This window comes from Diceros bicornis, chromosome 2 (assembly GCF_020826845.1).
Source record: "Diceros bicornis minor isolate mBicDic1 chromosome 2, mDicBic1.mat.cur, whole genome shotgun sequence".
Lineage (NCBI taxonomy): Eukaryota > Metazoa > Chordata > Mammalia > Perissodactyla > Rhinocerotidae > Diceros > Diceros bicornis.
The window spans coordinates 52,529,849-52,550,844 of NC_080741.1; the positions used below are offsets into that span (position 1 = coordinate 52,529,849).

Genomic DNA, 20,996 nt, shown 5'->3' on the forward strand with positions numbered 1-20,996 from the left:
AGCCATGCTGAGGCCACGTCCCACATACAGCAACTAGACGGATGTGCAACTATGACATACAACTATCTACTGGGGCTTTGGGGAAAAAAAGGAAGAGGATTGGCAATAGATGTTAGCTCAGAGCCAGTCTTCCTCAGCAAAAAGAGGAGGATTGGCATGGATGTTAGCTCAAGGCTGATCTTCCTCACAAAAAAAAAAAAAGAAAAAGAAAAAGTACTCAACATCACTAATCATCAGGGAAATGCAAATCAAAACCACAATGAGTTAATCACTTCACACCTGCTAGAATGGCTATGATCAAAACGACAAGAGATAAGTGTTGGCAAGGATGTGGAGAAAAGGGAACACTTGTGTGTTGTTGATGGCAATGTAAATTGGTAAGCCACTATGGAAAACAGTATGAAGTTTCCTCAACACATTTGAGGATGATATTAGCTGTGGGTTTGTCATATATGGCCTTTATTATGTTGAGGTACTTTTCTTCTATAGCCATTTTATTCAGAGTTTTTATCATAAATGGATGCTGTATCTTGTCAAATGCTTTCTCTGCATCTATTGAGATGATAATGTGATTTTTATTCTTCATTTTATTAATGTGGTGTATCACATTGATTGATTTGCGCATGTTGAACCATCCCTGCATACCTGGAATAAATCCCACTTGATCATGGTGTATAACCTTTTTAACATATTGTTGTATGCGATTTGCTAGTATTGTGTTGAGGACTTTTGCATCGATGTTCATCAGTGATATTGGCCTGTAATTTTCTTTTTTTGTGTTGTCCTTGTCTGGTTTTGGTATCAAGGTAATGTCAGCTTCGTAGAATGAGTTAGGAAGCTTCACATCCTCCTCAATTTTTTGGAAGAGTTTGAGAAGGATAGGTATTAAGTCTTCTTTGAATGTTTGGTAGAATTCACTAGGGAAGCCATCGGGTCCTGGACTTTTATTTTTGGGGAGATTTTTTTTTTCCTCTCTTTTTTTTTATTTTATTTTTATTTTTTATTTTTTTTAATTTTTTGTTTATTGCAGTAACATTGGTGGGGAGGTTTTTGATTACTGTTTCGATGTCCTTACTGGTGATTGGTCTATTCAAATTCTCTACTTCTTCTTGATCCAGTTTTGGAAGGTTGTATGATTCTAAGAATTTATCCATTTCTTCCAGATTGTCGAATTGCTTGGCATATACCTTTCCTAGTATTCTCTTATAATCTTTTGTATTTCTGAGGTGTCTGTTGTAACTTCTCCTCTTTCATTTCTGATTTTACTTATCTGTGCCTTCTCTCTTTTTTTCTTGGTGAGTCTAGCTAAAGGTTTGTCAATTTTGTTTATCTTTTCAAAAAACAAGCTCTTGGTTTTATTAATTTTTTCTATTGTTTTTTTAGTGTCTATTTCATTCATTTCCGCTCTGATTTTTATTATTTCCCTTCTTCTACTGATTTTGGGCTTTGTTTGTTCTTCTTTTTCCAGTTCCTTTAGGTGCATTGTTAGATTGTTTATTTGAGATTTTTCTTGTTTGTTGAGATAGGCCTGTATCGCTACAAACTTCCCTCTTAGAACTGCTTTTGCTGTATCCCATAAATTCTGGCATGTCGTATTTTCATTTTCATTTGTCTCCAGGTATTTTTTGATTTCTCCTTTGATTTCTTCATTAACCCAGTCGTTGTTCAGTAGCATTTTGTTTAATCTCCACATATTTGTGGCTTTTCTGATTTTCTTCCTATAGTTGATTTCCAGTTTCATACCGTTGTGGTCAGAAAAGATGCTTGGTATTATTTCAATCTTCTTAAATTTATGGAGACTTGTTTTGTGGCCTAATATGTGATCAATCCTGGAGAATGTTCTGTATGCATTTGAAAAGAACTTGTATTCTTCGGTTTTTGGATGGAATGCTCTGTGTATATCTACTAGGTCCATCTGTTCTACTGTGTCATTTAAGGCCAATGTTTCCTTATTGATCTTCTGTTTGGATGATCTATCCATTGGTGTAAGTGGAGTGTTAAAGTCCCCTACTATTATTGTGTTACTGTCTATTTCTCTTTTTATGTCTGTTAATAATTGCTTTATACATATAGGTGCACCTACATTAGGTGCGTAGATATTTACAAGTGTTATAGCCTCTTGTTGGATTGTTCCCTTGATCATTATGTAATGCCCTTCTTTGTCTCTTTTCACAGTGTTTGTTTTAAAGTCTATTTTGTATGATATGAGTATTGCTACCCCAGCTTTCTTTTCATTGCCATTTGCTTGGAGTATCTTTTTCCATCCCTTCACTTTCAGTTTTTGAGTGTCTTTAGGTCTGAAGTGTGTCTCTTGTATGCAGCATATATATGGGTCTTGTTGTTTTATCCAATCAGCCACCCTATGCCTTTTAATTGGAGCATTTAGTCCATTGATGTTTAAAGTAGCTATTGATAAGTATGTACTTACTGCCATTTTTTAATTGTTTTCTCAGTGTTTTAGTAGTCTTTCTCTGTTCCTTTCTCCTTCTATACAGAATTGATGGTCTCTTTAGTTTGACCTCTGTCTGAAAGCTCTACTCTTAACTCCCCTCCTCCCTCCTTTTATGTTTTTGATATCATATCTAACCTCTTTGTTGTGCATTTGTATCCATTACCCTCTTATCATGGAAATAGATAATTCTTCCTATTTGTGGTCTTCTTTTTTCCCCTTAAATCAGTCCCTTTAACATTTCTTGTAGCACTGGTTTCTTGGAGACAAACTCCTTTAATTTATGCTTGTCTGGGAAATTTTTGATCTCTCCTTCCATTTTGAATGATAACCTTGCTGGGCAGAGTATTCTTGGCTGTAAGTTTTTTCCTTTTAGCACTTTCAATATATCATGCCACTCTCTTCTAGCCTGTAAGGTTTCTGCTGAGAAGTCAGCTGATAGCCTTATGGGGTTTCCTTTGTATGTAACTTGTCTTTCTCTTGCAGCTTTTAGGATTCTCTCTTTATCTTTAATTCTGGACATTTTGATCATGATGTGTCTTGGTGTGGGCCTCTTTGGATTTATCTTGTTTGGGGCTCTCTGTGCTTCCTGTACCTGGATGTCTGTTTCCTTCCTTAGGTTAGGGAAGTTTTCATCTATTATTTCTTGAAATAGATTCTCTGCCCCTTTGTCTCGCTCTTCTCATTCCGGGACACCTATAACACGGATGTTAGCGCACTTGATGTTGTCCCAGAGGTCCCTTAGACTGTCCTCACTCTTTTTAATTCTTTTCTCTTTTACCTGTTCAGCTTGGGTAATTTCCTCTAGTCTTTTGTTCAGCTCGCAGATCCGTTCTTCTGTATCCTCTACTCTGCTTTTGAGTCCCTCTAGTGAATTTTTCATTTCCAGTATTGTATTCTTCATTTCTGATTGGTTCTTTTTTGTATCTTCCATTTCTTTGTTGACATTCTCACTGAGTTAATCTATTCTTCTCCCCAGATCAGTGAGCATCCTTAACACTCTTTGTTTGAACTCTCTGTTGGGTAGGTTGCTCATTTCTGTTTCACTTAGTTCCTTTTCTGGGGTTTTGTCCTGTTCCCTTACTTGGAATGTATTCCTTTGCCTCATTTTGCCTCTTTCCCTGTGCTTGTGTCTACATATTATGTAGGTCAGTTATGTCTCCTGCTCTTGGATAGGTGACCTTACATAAGTGATGCCTTAGGAGGCCTTCAGTGTGCTTCCCTCAGTTCTCAATGTTCCAGGGGTGACCCCTATGAGGGCTACGTGTGCCCTTCTATTGTGGCCTGTTTGTCTCCCTGTAGGTGCCCAGGGAGGCCGAGTTATGCTCCTGGCCAGCTGTTGTAATGCTCAACTGCTTGTAGTTGTTGTGGGCCCTTCAGTCTCTGTATCAGGTGTGGGGAGCCCCAGCACAGTTGGCTGCAAGTTCTAAACCACATTTGTGTTGCAGTATTTCTTTTAAGTGAGTAGGCCCCCAGTGTGGCAGGTTGTTAGGCTCAGGGCCTTACAATTGCTATAAAGCCTCCAGCCTTTAGGTCTCTTGTCAGCTCTCTGAGGATTGCAGCTGGGTAGGGCTGGCCTCAGGCATGGGAGCACCCAATTGTTTCAGGCTTTGGAAGGTGGGGCAAACCCCCTATGTGGGTCTTTGAGAAGCACAAGTCTTCTGCAGCTGACAAGCCTTGCCACCCACAGGTCCACACACACAGTCAACACAGTCCTGCCCCGTGTGCGTGCTCCGACCTCCTGAAGTGGACCCAGTCTCTCCACAGCCGGAGCCCCACACACTCCACCACTGCCCCACACTCTCCTTCCTTGTGCACGCCCTGCCCCACTGAAATCGGCTCAGTTGCCAGGCTGCAGAGAATCCAGTCACCAATCTATGCAGGCCCACAAGTTGCCTGAGGGCTTGTTCGGTGGGGCCAGTCTCTAGGGTGGGCTGCCTGCCCTGGCTGAGCTGGATTAAATCAGTGCTCCAGTGGGTGGGGCAGACCCTGGGCTAGCAGGCCCCAGGGAGTACTCCAATGGCGTCTGTCTCAGCATGCCCACACCAGGCCACAATAATGGCCGCCACCAATGTCCCAGTCCCTGGAGAGGTCTCACCTCTCACTGCAATGCACTCAGAGCCCATCAGGTGAGTCTCTTTTCACCAAAGCACTGTGCACCTTTCTTTCTGGTGATTTTCGATTGCTTTCTGAAACAGGTGAGTTTGCGCATGGGCCCTTTAAGAGCCGGTTTTAATTTCTTTGTGAACCAGCTTTTCTGGGGTGACTCCCCAATGTTTTAGTAGCAGGCAAAGTCAGATATTATGCCACTCATCTCGATTGTGCTGGGTCCACAAAGTGCCTACAATGGGGGTGCTCCCCGGCTCAGGGACCCTCTCCTCCAGGGAGGGCTGCGTACCTTTGGGCTGCTCCCTGGCAGTCGAGAAGCTTGTGGCTTGTGAAGGCGGCGTTTTTTTCTCTCCTGAAGGGAGTTTCTGCCTCTTCCACCTCAATTAGGATTGTCCTTTGTTGCAGGAGTTCCTCTTATCCAGCTTTCAGTTCTGTCTCAGGGGTAATTTTTCCATGAGTAGTTGTAAATTGGCTGTGTCTGCGGGAGGAGGTGAGTTCAGAGTCTGTTTAGGCTGCCATCTTGACTTCTCTCCATGTTCGAAATAGAACTGCATGTGATCCAGCAATCCCACTTCTGGGTATATATCCAAAGGATATAAAAGCACTACCTTGATGAAATATCTGCATTCCCAAGTACATTGTAGCATGATTCACAATAGCCAAGATATGGAAACAGCCTAAATGTCCACCAATGGATGAAGGTATAAATAAAATGTAAGATTACACATACCTCTCACGATTCCCAATTTCAAAAATTACTACAAAGCTGCAGTAATCAAAACTGTGGTAATGGTGTAAAGACAGACATATAGATCAATGAAATAGAATTGAGAATACAGAAATAAACCCATGTATCTATAGCCAATTGATTTTTGACAAGGGTGCCAAGTCCGTTCAATGGAGAAAAAAAAAAACTTTTCAACAAATGGTGCTGAAACAACCGCATATCCACAGGCAAAGAATTAATTTGAACCCATATCTCACAACATATAAAAAACTTAAAACAGATCAAAGACCTAAATGTATGAGCTAGGACTGTGAAATTCTTAGAAGTGTAAATCTTCATCTCCTTGGATTAGGCAACAGTTTCTTAGCTATGACACTTAAAACACAAGCAACCAAAGGGGAAAAACAAATAAATCAGAATTCATTAAAATTAAAAAACTTTTATTCTTTGCAGAACACTTCAAGGAAGTGAAAAGACAACTGACGGAATGAGAGAAAATATTTGCAAATCATATATCTGATAATAGTATAGTATCCAAAATATATAAACAACCTTTACAACTCAACGGTAAATAAAAAAAACCCAATTAATAAATGGGTAAAGAATTTGAATAGACATTTCTCCAAAGAAGATGTACGCATGGCCAATAAGCCCATGAAAAGTTGCTCAACATCATTAATCATCACAGGAACGCAAATGGAAACCACAGTGAGATACCACTTCACATCCGTTTTGATGGCTATAATTTTTTTCAAAAAAGGAAAGTAACAAGTGTTGGTGAGCATGTGGAGAAATGGTGCAGCTGCCATGGAAAGCTGTTTGGTGGTTCCTCAAAAAATGAAAAATAGATTTACCTTATGACCTAGCAATTCCACTCCTCGGCATATACCCAAGAGAATTGAAAACACATGCCGTACAAAAACTTGTACACCAATATTCATAGCAGTATTATTCTTAATAGTCAAAGAGTGGAATCAACTCAAATGTCCATTAACTGACGAATGGATTAAAAAGTGTAGTACATACATACAATGGAATATTATTCAGCCATAGAAAGGTATGAAGTACTAACACATGCTACAGCATGAATGCATCTTGAAAACACTGCTAAGTAAAAGAAGCCAGACACAAGAAGTTACTTATTGTGTGATTTCAATCATATGAAATATCCAAAATAGGAAAATCTATAATGATGTAAAGTAGATCAGTGGTTGCCAGAGACTGGGGGAGGGCAGAGTGGTGATTGACTGCTAATGAGTATGGGGTTTATTTTTGGAGGGATGAAAATGTTCTGGAATCAGGTGGTGGTGAGAGTTGCACAACTTGGTGAATGTACTAGAGACTACTGAATTATACCCCTTTAAATGGTGAGGTTTTTGGCTAGTTTTTGGATTTTTGTGTTTTGGTCAGTGAGGAAGATTGGCCCTGAGCCAATCTATTCCAGTCTTCCTCTATTTTGTATGTGGAATGCCGCCACAGCATGGCTTGATGAGCGGTGTGTAGGTCTGTGCCCGGGATCCAAACCTGTGAACCCCAAGCCACGGAAGCAGAGCACGAGAACTTAACCACTACACCCCTGGGCCAGCCCCTAAATGGTGAGTTTTATGGATTGTGAATTATATCTCAAAAAAAGAGACCTTTACAAACAAAATTTTTAAAAGTTTACAGAAAGACATAAAAGAATTCCTAAGCAAATGGAGGGATAGTCTGTGTTCTTAGAACGGACTCAGTTTTATGATAGCTTTTCTCCCCAAGGTTAACACACTTACAATGAAAATCCCAGCAAGACTTTTCAGGAAACTAACACTGACACCAAGAAATGCTTGATAGAAATTTCTATCGTCGACAATAGCTTTGAATAGTTTGTCACATTGTGAATATCTGAATTTGTAATTTTTAACTATTTGGGTATGAATCTACCAGGTCTTGACGCCTTATTTATAGGGGATCTTTAATAGCCTTCTCAATTTATCAAGTTTTACATATTTTCTTCAGTTAATTTTAGTAATTCACACTTAGTTAAGAAATCAGTTCCTCTTAGTTTTCAAATTTGCTGACATAATATTCTCTTATATTTATTTAAACCTCTGTGTGATTATTTCCCATTTCTCATTCCATTTTTGTTCTGTTTCTTGATCACCCAGGTTCATGGGATGTTTATCTGTAATACTGGTCTTTTCAAAATACCATCTTTTAAACTTATTTTCCAACACCAATTTTTGTTTTCTATTCAATTTACTGCTTTCTAGATTCATCTAGTCTCTCATTCTGATTTCCTACAGTGTGCTGAGGGACTGAAACTGAGTCAAAGGAAGACAGGAAATGCCAAATCTGAGAAGACACTAGAGAGCTGTATAGAGATAAACTGCCATGATCCCTCCTGCTCGCCTGTGTGACTGATCATGAGATCCTCACTGGAGGAGAGCTCTGGAATGGAATGGACTCAAGTGCCCTGGGATGTCTCTGACAAGAGGAAAGCAGACAGGCAAAACAAGTCCCCATGGAGCTTGTTTCTGAGGAAGACTCAACTGCGTGGCAGATATCCTAATCCTTATGTCATAACGCAATTGTGAACTCATAGCTCTCGCCCTCATATTACTCATGCCAGACATTGGGAAATAGAGAAGTCAAAGCTAATGAACCATCTAGAGACAAACCATGGGGATTCAATTTTGTGTAAGAGATATGGCCAGATCTACTAGGCAGGCTAGGGTTGGGTGGGAATCACCCTGGACTTCATAGGCCTTGGGAAAAGAGGGGATGCTAAAGCAGTGGGTATCCTTGTGCAGAGCCATAGAGACAAACAACAGTCTTAACTCCTCCCTTCATTTCCCATTTACTTCTGTTGACAGACAAACGGCCATTTAATTTTAATTGTAGTTGAAGATGTTGAAGAAACAATTGAATGGCAGATAAGGAAGAAGCAGAAAGCCGAGGTGAGTAAAATCTCCACGTAATTAAGGGATATCCAGAACATTTATGTCTGTGTCGTGAGGTGTAGACTTGTGCCTCTTATGGATCCAGAGTCTAAAATAATCAGGAGTCAACTCAATATTGGCTCATTTTCCCTCCACTTCCTTCTCAGCATGGGCTCTCTGGGTCTGGGTCTGACTCTGACCTAGAGAGTGAATGGAGAGAATGAAAGCCATTAAATGCATGGGGCTGGGAGATGAGAATATGAGGACTCTAGAGAGTAGAATGTTCAAAATACGGGAAGGCTGGGAGGAGAATATGTGATGAGGGTGCTGAAAACGCACCACAGTATTGAGATACTATATTGCCGTGGCAGAGAGAAATCAGCCAATGGTGGTTTGGGACTAGAATTAGCAGAGAACGCCAGGCAAAAGCCTTATGAGGCCAAACCTCCCAAAGCCAATAAGCACTGCAGAGATAGAGTGTAACTAACAAAGTCCCTCACATGCCTAATGCACCTTTCTAGTTACTAGTGGTTTTTCCCTTGACCCACGCACCTGTGAGGTAGTCAAGAGGAGGATACTGTGACTCTGAGGGCAAGGTGATGTGTCCATAGTGGCAGAGCAGGGCTCCCCACCCTGGTCTGCTGGCTCTGAGTCAGTGGCCTGCTAATTCCCCTAACCGCTCCAAAGAAGAACTGACTGTTAAGAGAATGCAGGCCCCTTCCAGGACGATGCGGGAAGTTGGTGGCAGGAAGGTCCCTGAGTGGTCGCTCTTATCTCTGCCTAGAATGATTTTAGAAAAAAAAGAGCAGCAGCCACGGAGATCCAGGCCTGGTGGCGTGGCACTCTCGTGCGCCGGACATTGCTGCACGCAGCCCTCAGGGCCTGGATCATTCAACGCTGGTGGAGGAAGACACTGGTGAGGCTGCTGCTGAAGAAGCGGAGGGCCGCCCTGATTACCTACGCAAATAGAGAGAGGGCAGTGGTCAAGCTCCAGTCTTTGGTCCGTATGTGGCGCATCCACTGGCGATACTGCCAGGTGCTCAACGCCATCTACATCATCCAGTGCCACTGGCAATGCCACAACTGCCAGACCTGTGCTCTCCTCCGGGGCCACTGCGTAGTCACAGCCACTCACCTGCAGTTCCACATTGAGATCATCAACCCCTAAGGGCTGGCAAGAAGGGGCACTGTGTCTCCTGTCCCCAGTAAAGGTCTAACCTGGTCTGGTGTGTCTCATGGTCTCCCCCAGCTAATGGAAATTTTGAGGCTTAGGCCATGCTGCCTCCTCTTCTCCCTGGGAAGGAACTTCAGTGAGGTTTTCCCCCCTTGCCTATGGACCCTGTTCTGGACTGACAATGACCATATGCCACTTACTCAGTTGTCAAAACAGAAACTGAAGTCCTAGTCTTCCCTGATATATGACAGAGCCAAAAGTCGCAGTTCCCATGCCCAGCCCCATTCCTTTCTTCTCACCCAGTGCTCTGAGAGACAAGTGGTCTGCATCTTCCTGATGACTCTGGGCACATCTGCACATGAGAATGGACTCTGAGGCTCTTCTCTGTCAGCCCAGAGTCAGAGAATGGCTGGGGTCTAGGATACCTCACACAAGACAAAGTATCTTTGGCAAGCACCTAGAGACAATGCCAACATCTGGCTGACTCTTCTGAGAGCAGTGCAATGCAGCCCCAGGTGAAGGACAGGAGGCTGGCCTTAGTGATGGGTGGGACTAGTCATGCTGATGAGCAGCTGACAACCTTGGGGACTAGTAGGAGTTCACGGCACTTCAACTCTATCTCCACAATTCCCTTACCAGAACTCCTCTCCCTGAGGGATGTGCAACAAACAGGGCTCCCTCTGTATGACCCCCATCCCTACCTTTGTCTCCATTCTTGGTGATTTTATCATTGGCCAAGATGATCCTATCAATCTCCCTAATTCATTCTAATAAACCTTGTTTGCTCCCCTCCTCAGTCACTCACTCCCATGGTCACACTAAAGCAGTGCTATTCAATAGAACTTCTGTTATGATGGAAATTTTCTGTATCTGTGCTGTCCAATGTGGTAGCCACTAGCCATACATGGTTGTGGAGCACTTGCAATGTGCCGAATGCAATGAAAGAATTGAATTTTAGTTTTATTTAATTTAAATTAACTTAAGTTTAAATAACCTCATGTGGCTAGTGGCTCTTCCATTGGACAATGTGGCTCTAGACCTCACACCTCACCATTACTGATAATTGTTTGTTTTTGTTAGTGCCATTCCAGTCGAATCCAACTGCTAGCAACCCTGTGTACAGCAGAGCGAAACACTGCCCGGTCTTTTTTGTGCCATTTTCTCATCTCCCAGAGCTATATCAGACAGTGCTGTGGTGCTATTCATAGGGTTTTCATGGCCAATTTTTCTGGAAGTGAGTGGCCAGGTCGATCTTCCTACTCTGTCTCAGTCTGGAAGCTCCACTAAAACCCTTCCACCCAGGGTGACCCTGCTGGTGTTTGAAATACCGGTGGCACGGCAACATGGAGCCACCATAGTATGACAACTGACAGATGCGTGGTATGGTTCCCTGACCAGGAAATGAATCCAGGCTGGGGCGTTGAGTGCACCGAATCTTAACTACCAGACCACGAGGGCTGGCTATCAATAATTGTACTATTGCCCAAATTGTTTTTCCTAGTGTTCCAGTCTCTGATTACTTTATTTTCTCTTTCCAGTTCACTTTTCAAATACCCCCAATAGAATGTTTCTTCAGATGTGATAAGATCTTCCAATCTATTGACCCTAACAATTTTGCTTTGCAACCATCACCCCTGACACGCCCTCGCATCTTTCTTGACCCCAATCAGATTCTGTGGTGAATTATTATAATCTCTCCCCAGCACAACTTGACTTCCTTTGGCCCTCTCTCCCTCTCTGCAAACATGTGTGGGATGAACTCAACCATCTACCTGCTCTGCGCCTGCAGAAGAGCGAATATGGCGGGAGCAAAACCATGAGACATGGTCTTAGTTTATATTCATGACTGCAGATCTCCACTGGATAAATTTCCAATAAATTTCTCTGATATGTTTGCATTTCTATATTTTGAGTTGAATAATTCAAACCACCTCCTCCCCAAATGTTCAGTTCCGTTTCTTCTCCCTTTGAACTCAATGATGATAATGTATGTCACCACACACTTAACTGAGAAATGGGAGCAGACTGGATCCCCATATTCCTACCAGCTCATTCTCCATCCTCTCTCCATTTGGACCACACTTGCTGCCTTCCCTCCAGTGAAATAAATGAAAGGTCTTTGATCTCATCAAAGGCCAACCACTTCACTACTCTGCTGCCATCTCAAGGTATTTGATCCTTCATTCATAACCCCACTACCCAAATTGTCAAAGTCTACCTCTTCCATCTTTAAAAAATATGTCCTTGATAAAGAAGATGTGGTATATACACACAGTGAAATACCACTCAGCCATAAAAAAGATGAAATCTTGCCATTTGCAACCACATGAATGGACTTTGAGAGTATTATGCTAAGTGAAATAAGTCAGATGGAGAAAGACAAATACCATATGATTCACTGGTATGTGGAAGATAAACAACAAACACACAGATACAGAGAACAGATTGGTGGTTACCAGAGGGGAAGAGGGCTGTGGGGAGGGTGAAAGGGGTAAAAGGGCACATTTGAACGGAGATGGATGGAAACTAGACTTTTGGTGGTCAACATGATGTAATCTATACAGAAGTTGAAATATAATGATGTACACCTGAAAGTTATATAATGTTATAAACTAATGCTACCTCAATAAAAAAATTTTTAAGTATATCCTTGATCCATTTCTGTTCCAGTTGTTTGCTTCTCCTCAGTGCAAAACATGCTGTCACTGTTTCCACTTCTGTTCCTACCATTTTCTCTTCAATCCTTTCCACTGAAGCTTCTTTCCCTCTCACTCCACTGAAACTGCACTGATCATCATCACCAATATTCCAACTGGCCAAATCCAATTGTTATTTTTCTGATCTTACCTTATGCAGTCTCTCTACATCAGGCTACAGAGTTAACTACTCTTTTCTTATTGACATACATAATTTTTTTAAGACAAATAATAAAAATCACACCATTTAACCCATTAATACTGTAATATATGTCTTTAGTAAGAAGAACTTTGTAAAAATATAACCTCAATATTATCGTATCTTTCAACATTCACAATAATTCCTTAATATCACAGAATATGTATATGCACCAATAACTGAGTTTCAAAAGACATAAAGCAGAATTCTCCTGTGCCCCTTTGTAGTGAATCACTACTCCACCACCAGACCCTAGCAAACACTGAGCTGTACTCTGTCTCTAGTGTTTTGACTTTTCCAGAATCTCATATAAAAGAAATTATAGTTTGTAGCATTTTGAGTCTGACTTCTTTCACTTAGCATAATGTGTTTGAGATTTCTCTATGGTGTTGTGGGTATTCATTTGTTGTTGTTGTTGAATAGTATTTCACTGTATGGATGTTATTGGAGGCTTTCACCAGTTGAAGGAGCTTGGAGTTGTTTCCGGTTTTTTGGTGATAACAAATGAATCTGCTATGTATATCTGTGTACAGTTTTCTGTGTGAACCTAAGTTTTGCACTTTCTTTGGTTAAAAACCTAGGAATGGTGGAATACTACTCAGCCATAAAAAAAAGACAAAATCGTCCTATTTACAACAACATGGATAGTCCTGGAGACTATTATGTTAAGTGAAGTAAGCCATAAAGAGAAAGACAAACACTGTATGATCTCACTCATATGTGGAACATAAACCAACACCTGGACAGAAAAAACTGTATTGTGGTTACCAGGGGCAATGGGGGTAGGGGGTGGGCACAAGGGGTGAAGGGAGTTATATATATGATGATGGACAAACAAAAATGTACAACCCAAAATTTCACAATGTTATAAACTATTAAAACATAAATTAAAAAAAAAAAACTAGGAATGGGAGCTTCCAGTTCTGGCACAAGATGGTATTGACTCACTTTTCCCTTCTCCTCCTCTCTAAATGAAAACTAAATACTCTGAAACTAATTCAACAGACAATCATGAAAGGACTCTGAAATGTGGAAAGGAGAAGGTGGATCAGCTAGGAATCTCAAGATTTTAATAGATACACCATGATGAATTCCCTGGGATTTCTTTTATCTATCATATATCTCAGAATGAACACCAGAGATGTCTGCAGCCCAGAACCACCAACAGGCACAGGGAAAACAACACAAAACAAACAAAAAATGAAAAAAGTCTGCTCTCTCTGGCCAAAGGAAGGGGAAGCCCCTCAGTGACTAAGCAGGGAGACCCATACCTAGCGGCAATGATAGACTGTACTGCTTGTAGCAGTGACTCTAGTACCCAGATGAGCCAATCCATCCCACACTCCACACCTGCTGGTAGTATCAGGCATTAACTGCTCACAGCAACAGCAACAGTGGAACCCAGACTTATCCACCCACTCTGCACCCCACATCTGCCGGCAGCAGTGGCCCAATCTGTCCTAAGTAGCTTTAACAGCAGAACCCAGGTGGGTCAACCCACCGCATTTTTCATCTGCTGGCAGAGGAAGGCCTGATCCACCTACAGCAGCAACAGTAGAACCTGGGCAGGTCAAATCCTCCCTCACCCCAAACTAGATGTGGAGAGGAAGGGAAGGGAACCCCCCATACCTCAGCTCCAGCAGGCCTAGTGTCTTCTGGCCTTCCACCCAATGGCAGAGGGCAATCCAGACCCAGCAGCTCCTGGCTGTCTCTTCAGCCACAAAAGAAGATCCAGAACAGGAGTCTCCTGGCCCTCCAACCAACAGCAAAGTGCTGTCCAGGTAGGCCTTTTCCTCCTCTGGTAGCAACAGTAGAGATAGAATGGGAAACCCACTGGCACCAGGTGGCCAGGGAATAGGTGAGGGTCCTGCTCTCCATTCCAGAGATTCAACATCCCAAACCCTCCATCTAACGACAACAGAGGACCCAGAGAAATACCTTCAACCTTGCAAGTGGCACCAGAAGGAATGTAGTCAAAGCATGAGTGGAACCAAAAGAGCAAAGCACACCATAATTGCTATGAAGGAGCTCATAAAAGTAAATTCTCATTAGAAATAGAGCCCACAAAAGTAGGCTAGAATCTACATGCTAAATTTCAACAGGATGCTGCTTTCTAAAATGGAAGACTTAACTAGCATCAAGAGTTTCCTAACATAGTATCCAAAATGTCCAGCATACAATAGAAAATCACTCATCACATTAAGAATCAATAAAATCACAACTTGAATGAGAAAAGACAACCAACTGATGCTGAAATGAATCAGATGTTGGACTTATGTGACAAAAATTTTAATGCAACCACCATAAAATTGCTTCAACAGGTAATTACAAGTTCCCTCAAAGCAAACAAAAAAAAAATAGAAAACCTCACTAAAGAAATAGAAGTTACAAAAAAGAACCAAAGGGAAATTATAGAACTGAAAAACACAATCACTGAAATTAAAAAAAAAAAAAAAAAAAAAAGACTTGCTAGATGGGCTCAATAGTAAAGTGGAGAGAACATAAGATAATATCAATAACTCAAGGGCAGATCAACAGAAATTGCTCAATCTGAACAATGGAGAGAAAATAAACTGAAAAAAGATGAACAGAACCTCAAGGACCTATGGGACAACAACAAAAGATCTAACATCTATGTCACTGGAGTCTCAGAAGGAGAGGAGAAAGAACGTGGGGCTGAAAAAGTACTGGAAGAAATAATGGTTGAAAACATTTCCAATTTGGTGCAAGATATAACCTATAGATTCAAGAAGTTGATCAAGCCCCAAAGAGAATAAACCAAAATAAATTCATGCCAAGATACATCATAATTAAACTTCTGAAAACTAAAGACAAAGAAAATCTTGGAAGCAACCGCAGAGGAAACAATGTATTACCTATAGGGAAAAATAACTCAGATAACAGTGGTCTCTTATCTGAAACCATGGAAGTCAGAAGGAGGTATCACATTTTTCAAGTGCTGAAAGAAAAGAACTGTCAAACTCAAATTCTAATCCACCAAAACTATCCTTCAGGAACAAAGAGGAAATACAGACATTCTCAGACAAAGGAAAGCTAAGAGAATTTATTGTTAACAGATCTATTCTTAAAGAATGGCTAAGAGAAACTCACACAACAGAAAGTAAATGATAACAAATGAAGGCTTAGAACTTCAGGAAGGAAAGAACAATACAAGGGATAAAATTAAGGGTAAATGTAATAGACTATCTTTCTCCTCTGAGATTCCTAAATTACACTGGATGGTTGAAGCAAAAATTATAACATCTGTTGTGGTGCTTAATGTATGTAGAATACTTGAGACGATTATATCAAAAGTGGGGAGGATGAAGGGACATAAATAGAAGTAAAGTTTCCATACTTCACTCAGCATAGCAAACATCAACACCAGCACATTGTGATGAGTTATGAATGTATATGGTAATACCTAGAGCAATAACTATAAAAAGTAATGAGACTAATATGCATTTTAAGATTTGGAATCCTAAAAACTGTTCAAGTAACTCACAGAAAGCCAGGTAAAGAAAGAAAGCTGTCTATAAGAAACTCAGTTCAAACCCAACAAAACAGGTAGGTTAAAAGTGTAAGGATAAAAAAAGATATATCATGCTAACAATTTTTTAAAAAGCAGTAATATCTATAATAATATCAGATAAAGTAGGCTTCAGAGAATAAAAATATTAGTAGGAACCAAAAGGAATATTACATTTAAAAGGTCCCTAAAAAGAAATCTTCAGGCAGATGGCTTCACTGGAGAATTTTTGCCAAATGTTTAAAGAAGAATTTTTTTTATTGTGAAATTTTTGTTGTACATTATTGTTTGTCAGTCATCATATAAATGCATCCCTTCACCCCTTGTGCCCACCCCCCACCCCCCTTGCCCTTGGTAACCACCAAACAGTTCTATCTGTTGTGTGTTGGTTTATCTTCCACATATGAGTGAAATAATGCAGTGTTTGTCTTTCTCTTTCTGGCTTATTTTGCTTAACATAATACCCTCCAGGTCCAACCATGTTGTTGCAAATAGGACGATTTTGTCTTTTTTTATGGCTGAGGAGTATTCTATTATACATATATACCACATCTTCTTTATCCAATCATCAGTCGAGGGACACTTGGGTTGCTTCCATGTCTTGGCTATAGTGAATAGTGCTGCAATGAACATAGGGGTGCATAACCCTCTTTGGATTATTGATTTCAGGTTCGTTGGGTAGATACCTAGTAGTGGGATAGCTGGATCATAAGTTATTTCTATTTTTAATTTTTTGAAGAATCTCCATACTGTTTTCCATAGAGGCTGCACCAGTTTGCATTCCCACCAGCAGCGAATTAGGGTTTCCATTTCTCCACAGTCTCTCCAGCATTTGTTGTTTTTTGTCTTGGTGGTTATAGCCATTATGATGGGTGTAAGATGATATCTTAGTGTGGTTTTGATTTGCATGTCCCTGATGATTAGTGATGTTGAACATCTTTTCATGTGCCTATTGGCCATCTGTATATCTTCTTTGTAAAAGTGTCTGTTCATTTCCTCTGCCCATTTTTTGATCGGGTTGTTTGTTTTTTTGTTGTTCAATTGCCTGAGTTCTTTATATATTATTGAGGTTAATCCCTTGTCAGATATATGATTTGCAAATATTTTGCTGGTGGGTTCCCTATTCATTTTGATCCTGGTTTCATTTGCCTTGTAGAAGATCTTTAATCTGATGATGTCTCACTTGTTTATTTTTTCTTTTGTTTCCCTTGTCTGAGTAGACATGGAATTCAAAAAGATCCATTTACGCCCGATGATGAATAGTGTACTACCTATATTTTCCTTCAGGAGTTTTATAGTTTCAGGTCTCACCTTCAGGTCTTTGATCCATTTTGAGTTAATTTTTGTGTATGGCGAGAGAAGATGGTCTACTTTCATTCTTTTGCAAGTGGCTGTCCAGTTTTCCCAGCACCATTTATTGAAGAGACTTTCCTTTCTCCATTGTATGTTCTTAGCTCCTTTGTCAAAGATTAGCTGCCTGTAGATGTAAGGTTTTATTTCTGGGTTTTCAATTCTGTTCCATTGATCTGTGTGTCTGTTTTTGTACCAGTACCACACTGTTTTGATTACTGTCGCTTTGTAGTATATTTTGAAGTCAAAGATTGTGATGCTTCCGGCTTTGTTCTTTCTTCTCAGGATTGCTTCAGCTATTTGGGGTCTTTTGTTGCCCCATATGAATGTTAGTATTCTTTGTTCTATTTCTGTGAAGAATGTCCTTGGGATTCTGATTGGGATTGCATTGAATCTGTAGATTGCTTTAGGTGGTATGGACATTTTAACTATGTTTATTCTTCCAATCCAAGTGCATGGAATATTTTTCCATTTCTTTGTGTCACCATTGGTTTCACTCAATAATGTCTTATAGTTTTCCTTGTATAGGTCTTTCACTTCCTTGGTTAAATTTATTCCTAGCTATTTTATTCTTTTTGTTGCAATTGTAAATGGGATTGTCTTCTTGAGTTCCCTTTCTGTTAGTTGTTGGTATATAGAAATGCAATTGATTTCCGTAAGTTGATTTTGTACCCTGCAACTTTGCTGTAGTTGTTGATTATTTCTTATATTTTTCCAATGGATTCTTTAGGGTTTTCTATATATAAGATCATGTCATCGGCAAACAGTGAGAGTTTCACTTCTTTGTTGCCCATTTGTATTCCTTTTATTCCTTTTTCTTGCCTAATTGCTCTGGCCAGAACCTCCTGTTTTGTGTTGAATAAGAGTGGTGAGAGTAGGCACCCTTGTCTTGTTCCTGTTTTCAGAGGGATGGCTTTCAGTTTTCCCCCATTGAGTATGATCTTGGCTGTGGGTTTGTCATATATCGCCTTTATTATATTAAGGTACTTTCCTTCTATACCCATTTTGTTGAGAGTTTTTATCATAAATGGATGTTGGATCTTGTCAAATCCCTTCTCTGAGATGATCATATGGTTTTTTTCCTTGTTTTGTTAATGTGGTGTATCACATTCATTGATTTGCAGATGTTGAACCATGCCTGTGTCCCTGGTATAAATCCCACTTGTTCATGGTGTATGATGTTTTTAATGTATTGCTGTATTCAGTTTGCCAATATTTTGTTGAGGATTTTTGCATCTATGTTCATCAGCAATGTTGGTCTTTAGTTTTCCTTCTTAGTATTGTCTTTTTCCGGCTTTGGTATCAGGGTGATGTTGGCCTTGTAGAATGTGTTGGGAAGTGTTCCATCTTCTTCTATTTTTTGGAATAGTTTGAGAAGGATAAGTATTAAATCTTCTTTGAATGTTTGGTAAAATTCTCCAGAGAAGCCAACTGGTCCCGGACTTTTATTTTTTGGGAGGTTTTTGATTACTGTTTCAATCTCTTTACTTGTGATTAGTCTATTCAGGTTCTCTATTTCTCCTTGATTCAGTTTTGGGAGGTCGTATAAGTCTAAGAATTTATCCATTTCTTCTAGATTGTCCAATTTGTTGGCATATAGTTTTTCACAGTATTCTCTTAAAATCTTTTGTATTTCTGCGGTATCTGTTGTAGTTTCTCCTTTTCCATTTCTAATTTTATTTATTTGATCCTTCTGTCTTTTTTTCTTGGTGAGTCTGGTTAAGGGTTTCTCAATTTTGTTTATCTTCTCAAAGAACCAGATCTTTGTTTCATTGATCCTTTCTACCATTTTTTGATTTCAATTTCATTTATTTCTGCTCGGATTTTTATTATTTCCCTCCTTCTGCTGACTTTAGGCTTTGTTTGTTCTTCTTTTTCTAATTCTGTTAGGCGTAGTTTGAGGTTGCTTATTTGGGCTTTTTCTTGTTTGTTAAGGTGGGCCTGTATTGCTATGACTTTCCCTCTCAGGACCGCTTTTGCTGCATCCCATATGAGTTGGTATGGTATATTTTCGTTTTCATTTGTCTCCAGATATGATTTGATTTCTCCTTTAATTTCATCAATGATCCATTGGTTGTTTAGTAGCATGTTGTAGAGTCTCCACAACTTTGTCACTTTCCCGGTTTTTTTCTTGTAGTTGATTTCTAGCTTCATGGCTTTGTACTTGGAAAAGATGCTTGTTATGATTTCAATCTTCTTAAATTTACATAAGCATCCCTTGTTTCCCAACATATGGTCTATTCTTGAGAATGTTCCATGTGCGCTGGAGAAGAATGTGTAATCTGCAGTGTTTGGATGGGGTGCTCTCTATATATCCATTAAGATATATATGCTCTCCATATATCTATTAAGTCCGTCTCATCAAGTTTTTCATTTAAGTCCATTATTTCCTTATTGATTTTCTGTCTTGATGATCTATCCATTGATGAAAGTGGGGTGTTAAGATACCCTACTATTATTGTGTTGTTGTTAATATCTCCTTTTAGGTTTGTTAATAGTTTCTTTATGTACTTTGGTGCTCCTGTGTTGGGTGCATATATATTTACAAGTGATATGTCTTCTTGGTGGTGCCCCTTTTATCACTATATAGTGCCCCTCTTTGTCTCTCATTACCTGTTTTATCTTGAAGTCAACTTTGTCTGAGATAAGTATGGTGACATCTGCTTTCTTTCGTTTGCCATTAGCTTGGAGTATTGTCTTTCATCCTTTCACTCTGAGCCTGTGTTTGTTTTCAGAGCTGAGACGTGTTTCCTGAAGGCAGCATATTGTTGGGTCTTGCTTTTTAATCCATCCCACTATATTGTGTCTTTTGATTGGAGAGTTCAGTCCGTTTACATTTAGGGTAATTATTGATATATGAGAGCTTATTGTTGCTATTTTATTGCTCATTTTCCAGTTCTTTTGTATTTCTTTTGTTTCTCGTCCCGTGTGTTTCAGACTACCAGTGCAGTTTCAAAGTTCTGTATGGGGCTTCTCTTAGTTTTCTCTTTCTTAATGTTTGACCCTGTTCTGATTGTCTGGTTAGTAGTTACCATGAGGTTTGTATAAAAAAATCTCGTGGATGTGATAGTCTATTTTTTGATGGCCTCTTATTCCCTTAGACTAAGTCCATTCAACCCCTTCTGCTTCCCCTTAAATAAGAAATTTTATGTCAATTTTACATAATGTCTTCCAGAAAATAGAAAAGCAGAGACCACTCCCAACTTTCATGAGGCCAGTATTACTTTGATACCAAAATCAGACAATGGGAATGAAAAAACAACAACAACAACAAAAAACAAAATTGTAGGTCAATATCTCTCAGGAACTTAGATGTAAAAATCCACAACAAAATATTAGCATATCAAACCCAACAATGTACAAAGGGAAATATATACCATGAACAAGTAGAAATTTATTCCAGGTAAGCAAGGCTACTTAAAGATTCAAAAATTTATCAATCAACCATATCAACAGGCTAAAGTAGAAAAATTATATGACTATATATATATATAGTCAGAAACAGAAAAGTCATTTGACAAAATCCAACACCCATTTATGATCAAAAGGAAACTCTCAGCAAGTTAGGAATAGAGGGGAACTACCTCCACTTGATAAAGAGAATCTATAAAAAGCCTACATCTAACATCATACTTAATAGTGAAAGACTGAATGTTTTTCCCCCTAATATCGAGAATAAGACAAAGATGTCCACTCTCACCAATTCTGTTCAATGTTGTACTGGAAGTTCTAGCCAAGGCAATTAGGCAAGAAAAAGAAATTAAAAGCATACAGATAGGAAACTAATAAATAAAACTTGTCTCTATTTGCGGATGACACGGTTATCTACGTGGAAAATTCAAAGG

The 20,996-nt window shown here is 39.7% G+C and overlaps 2 protein-coding genes across 2 annotated transcripts in view; both read left to right on the top strand.

Annotated features, from left to right (window-relative positions):
• Positions 1-20,996, top strand: part of GRM2 (glutamate metabotropic receptor 2) — a 156,813-nt gene that overhangs the window by 102,699 nt on the left and 33,118 nt on the right. The window lies entirely within an intron of this gene.
• LOC131417009 (IQ domain-containing protein F2-like) lies at positions 7,944-9,371 on the top strand. The gene is made up of 3 exons (XM_058559927.1): positions 7,944-7,961; positions 8,138-8,221; positions 8,988-9,371. The coding sequence occupies exons 1-3, from the start codon at positions 7,944-7,946 to the stop codon at positions 9,369-9,371; spliced, it is 486 nt and encodes a 161-aa protein (XP_058415910.1).

What these genes read in the sequence shown, in the direction of transcription:
- LOC131417009 (XM_058559927.1), top strand. An exon ending in GGAAGAAGCAGAAAGCCGAG is followed by an intron (nt 8,222 to 8,987) that starts GTGAGTAAAATC and finishes ATCTCTGCCTAG; the next exon opens with AATGATTTTAGAAAAAAAAG.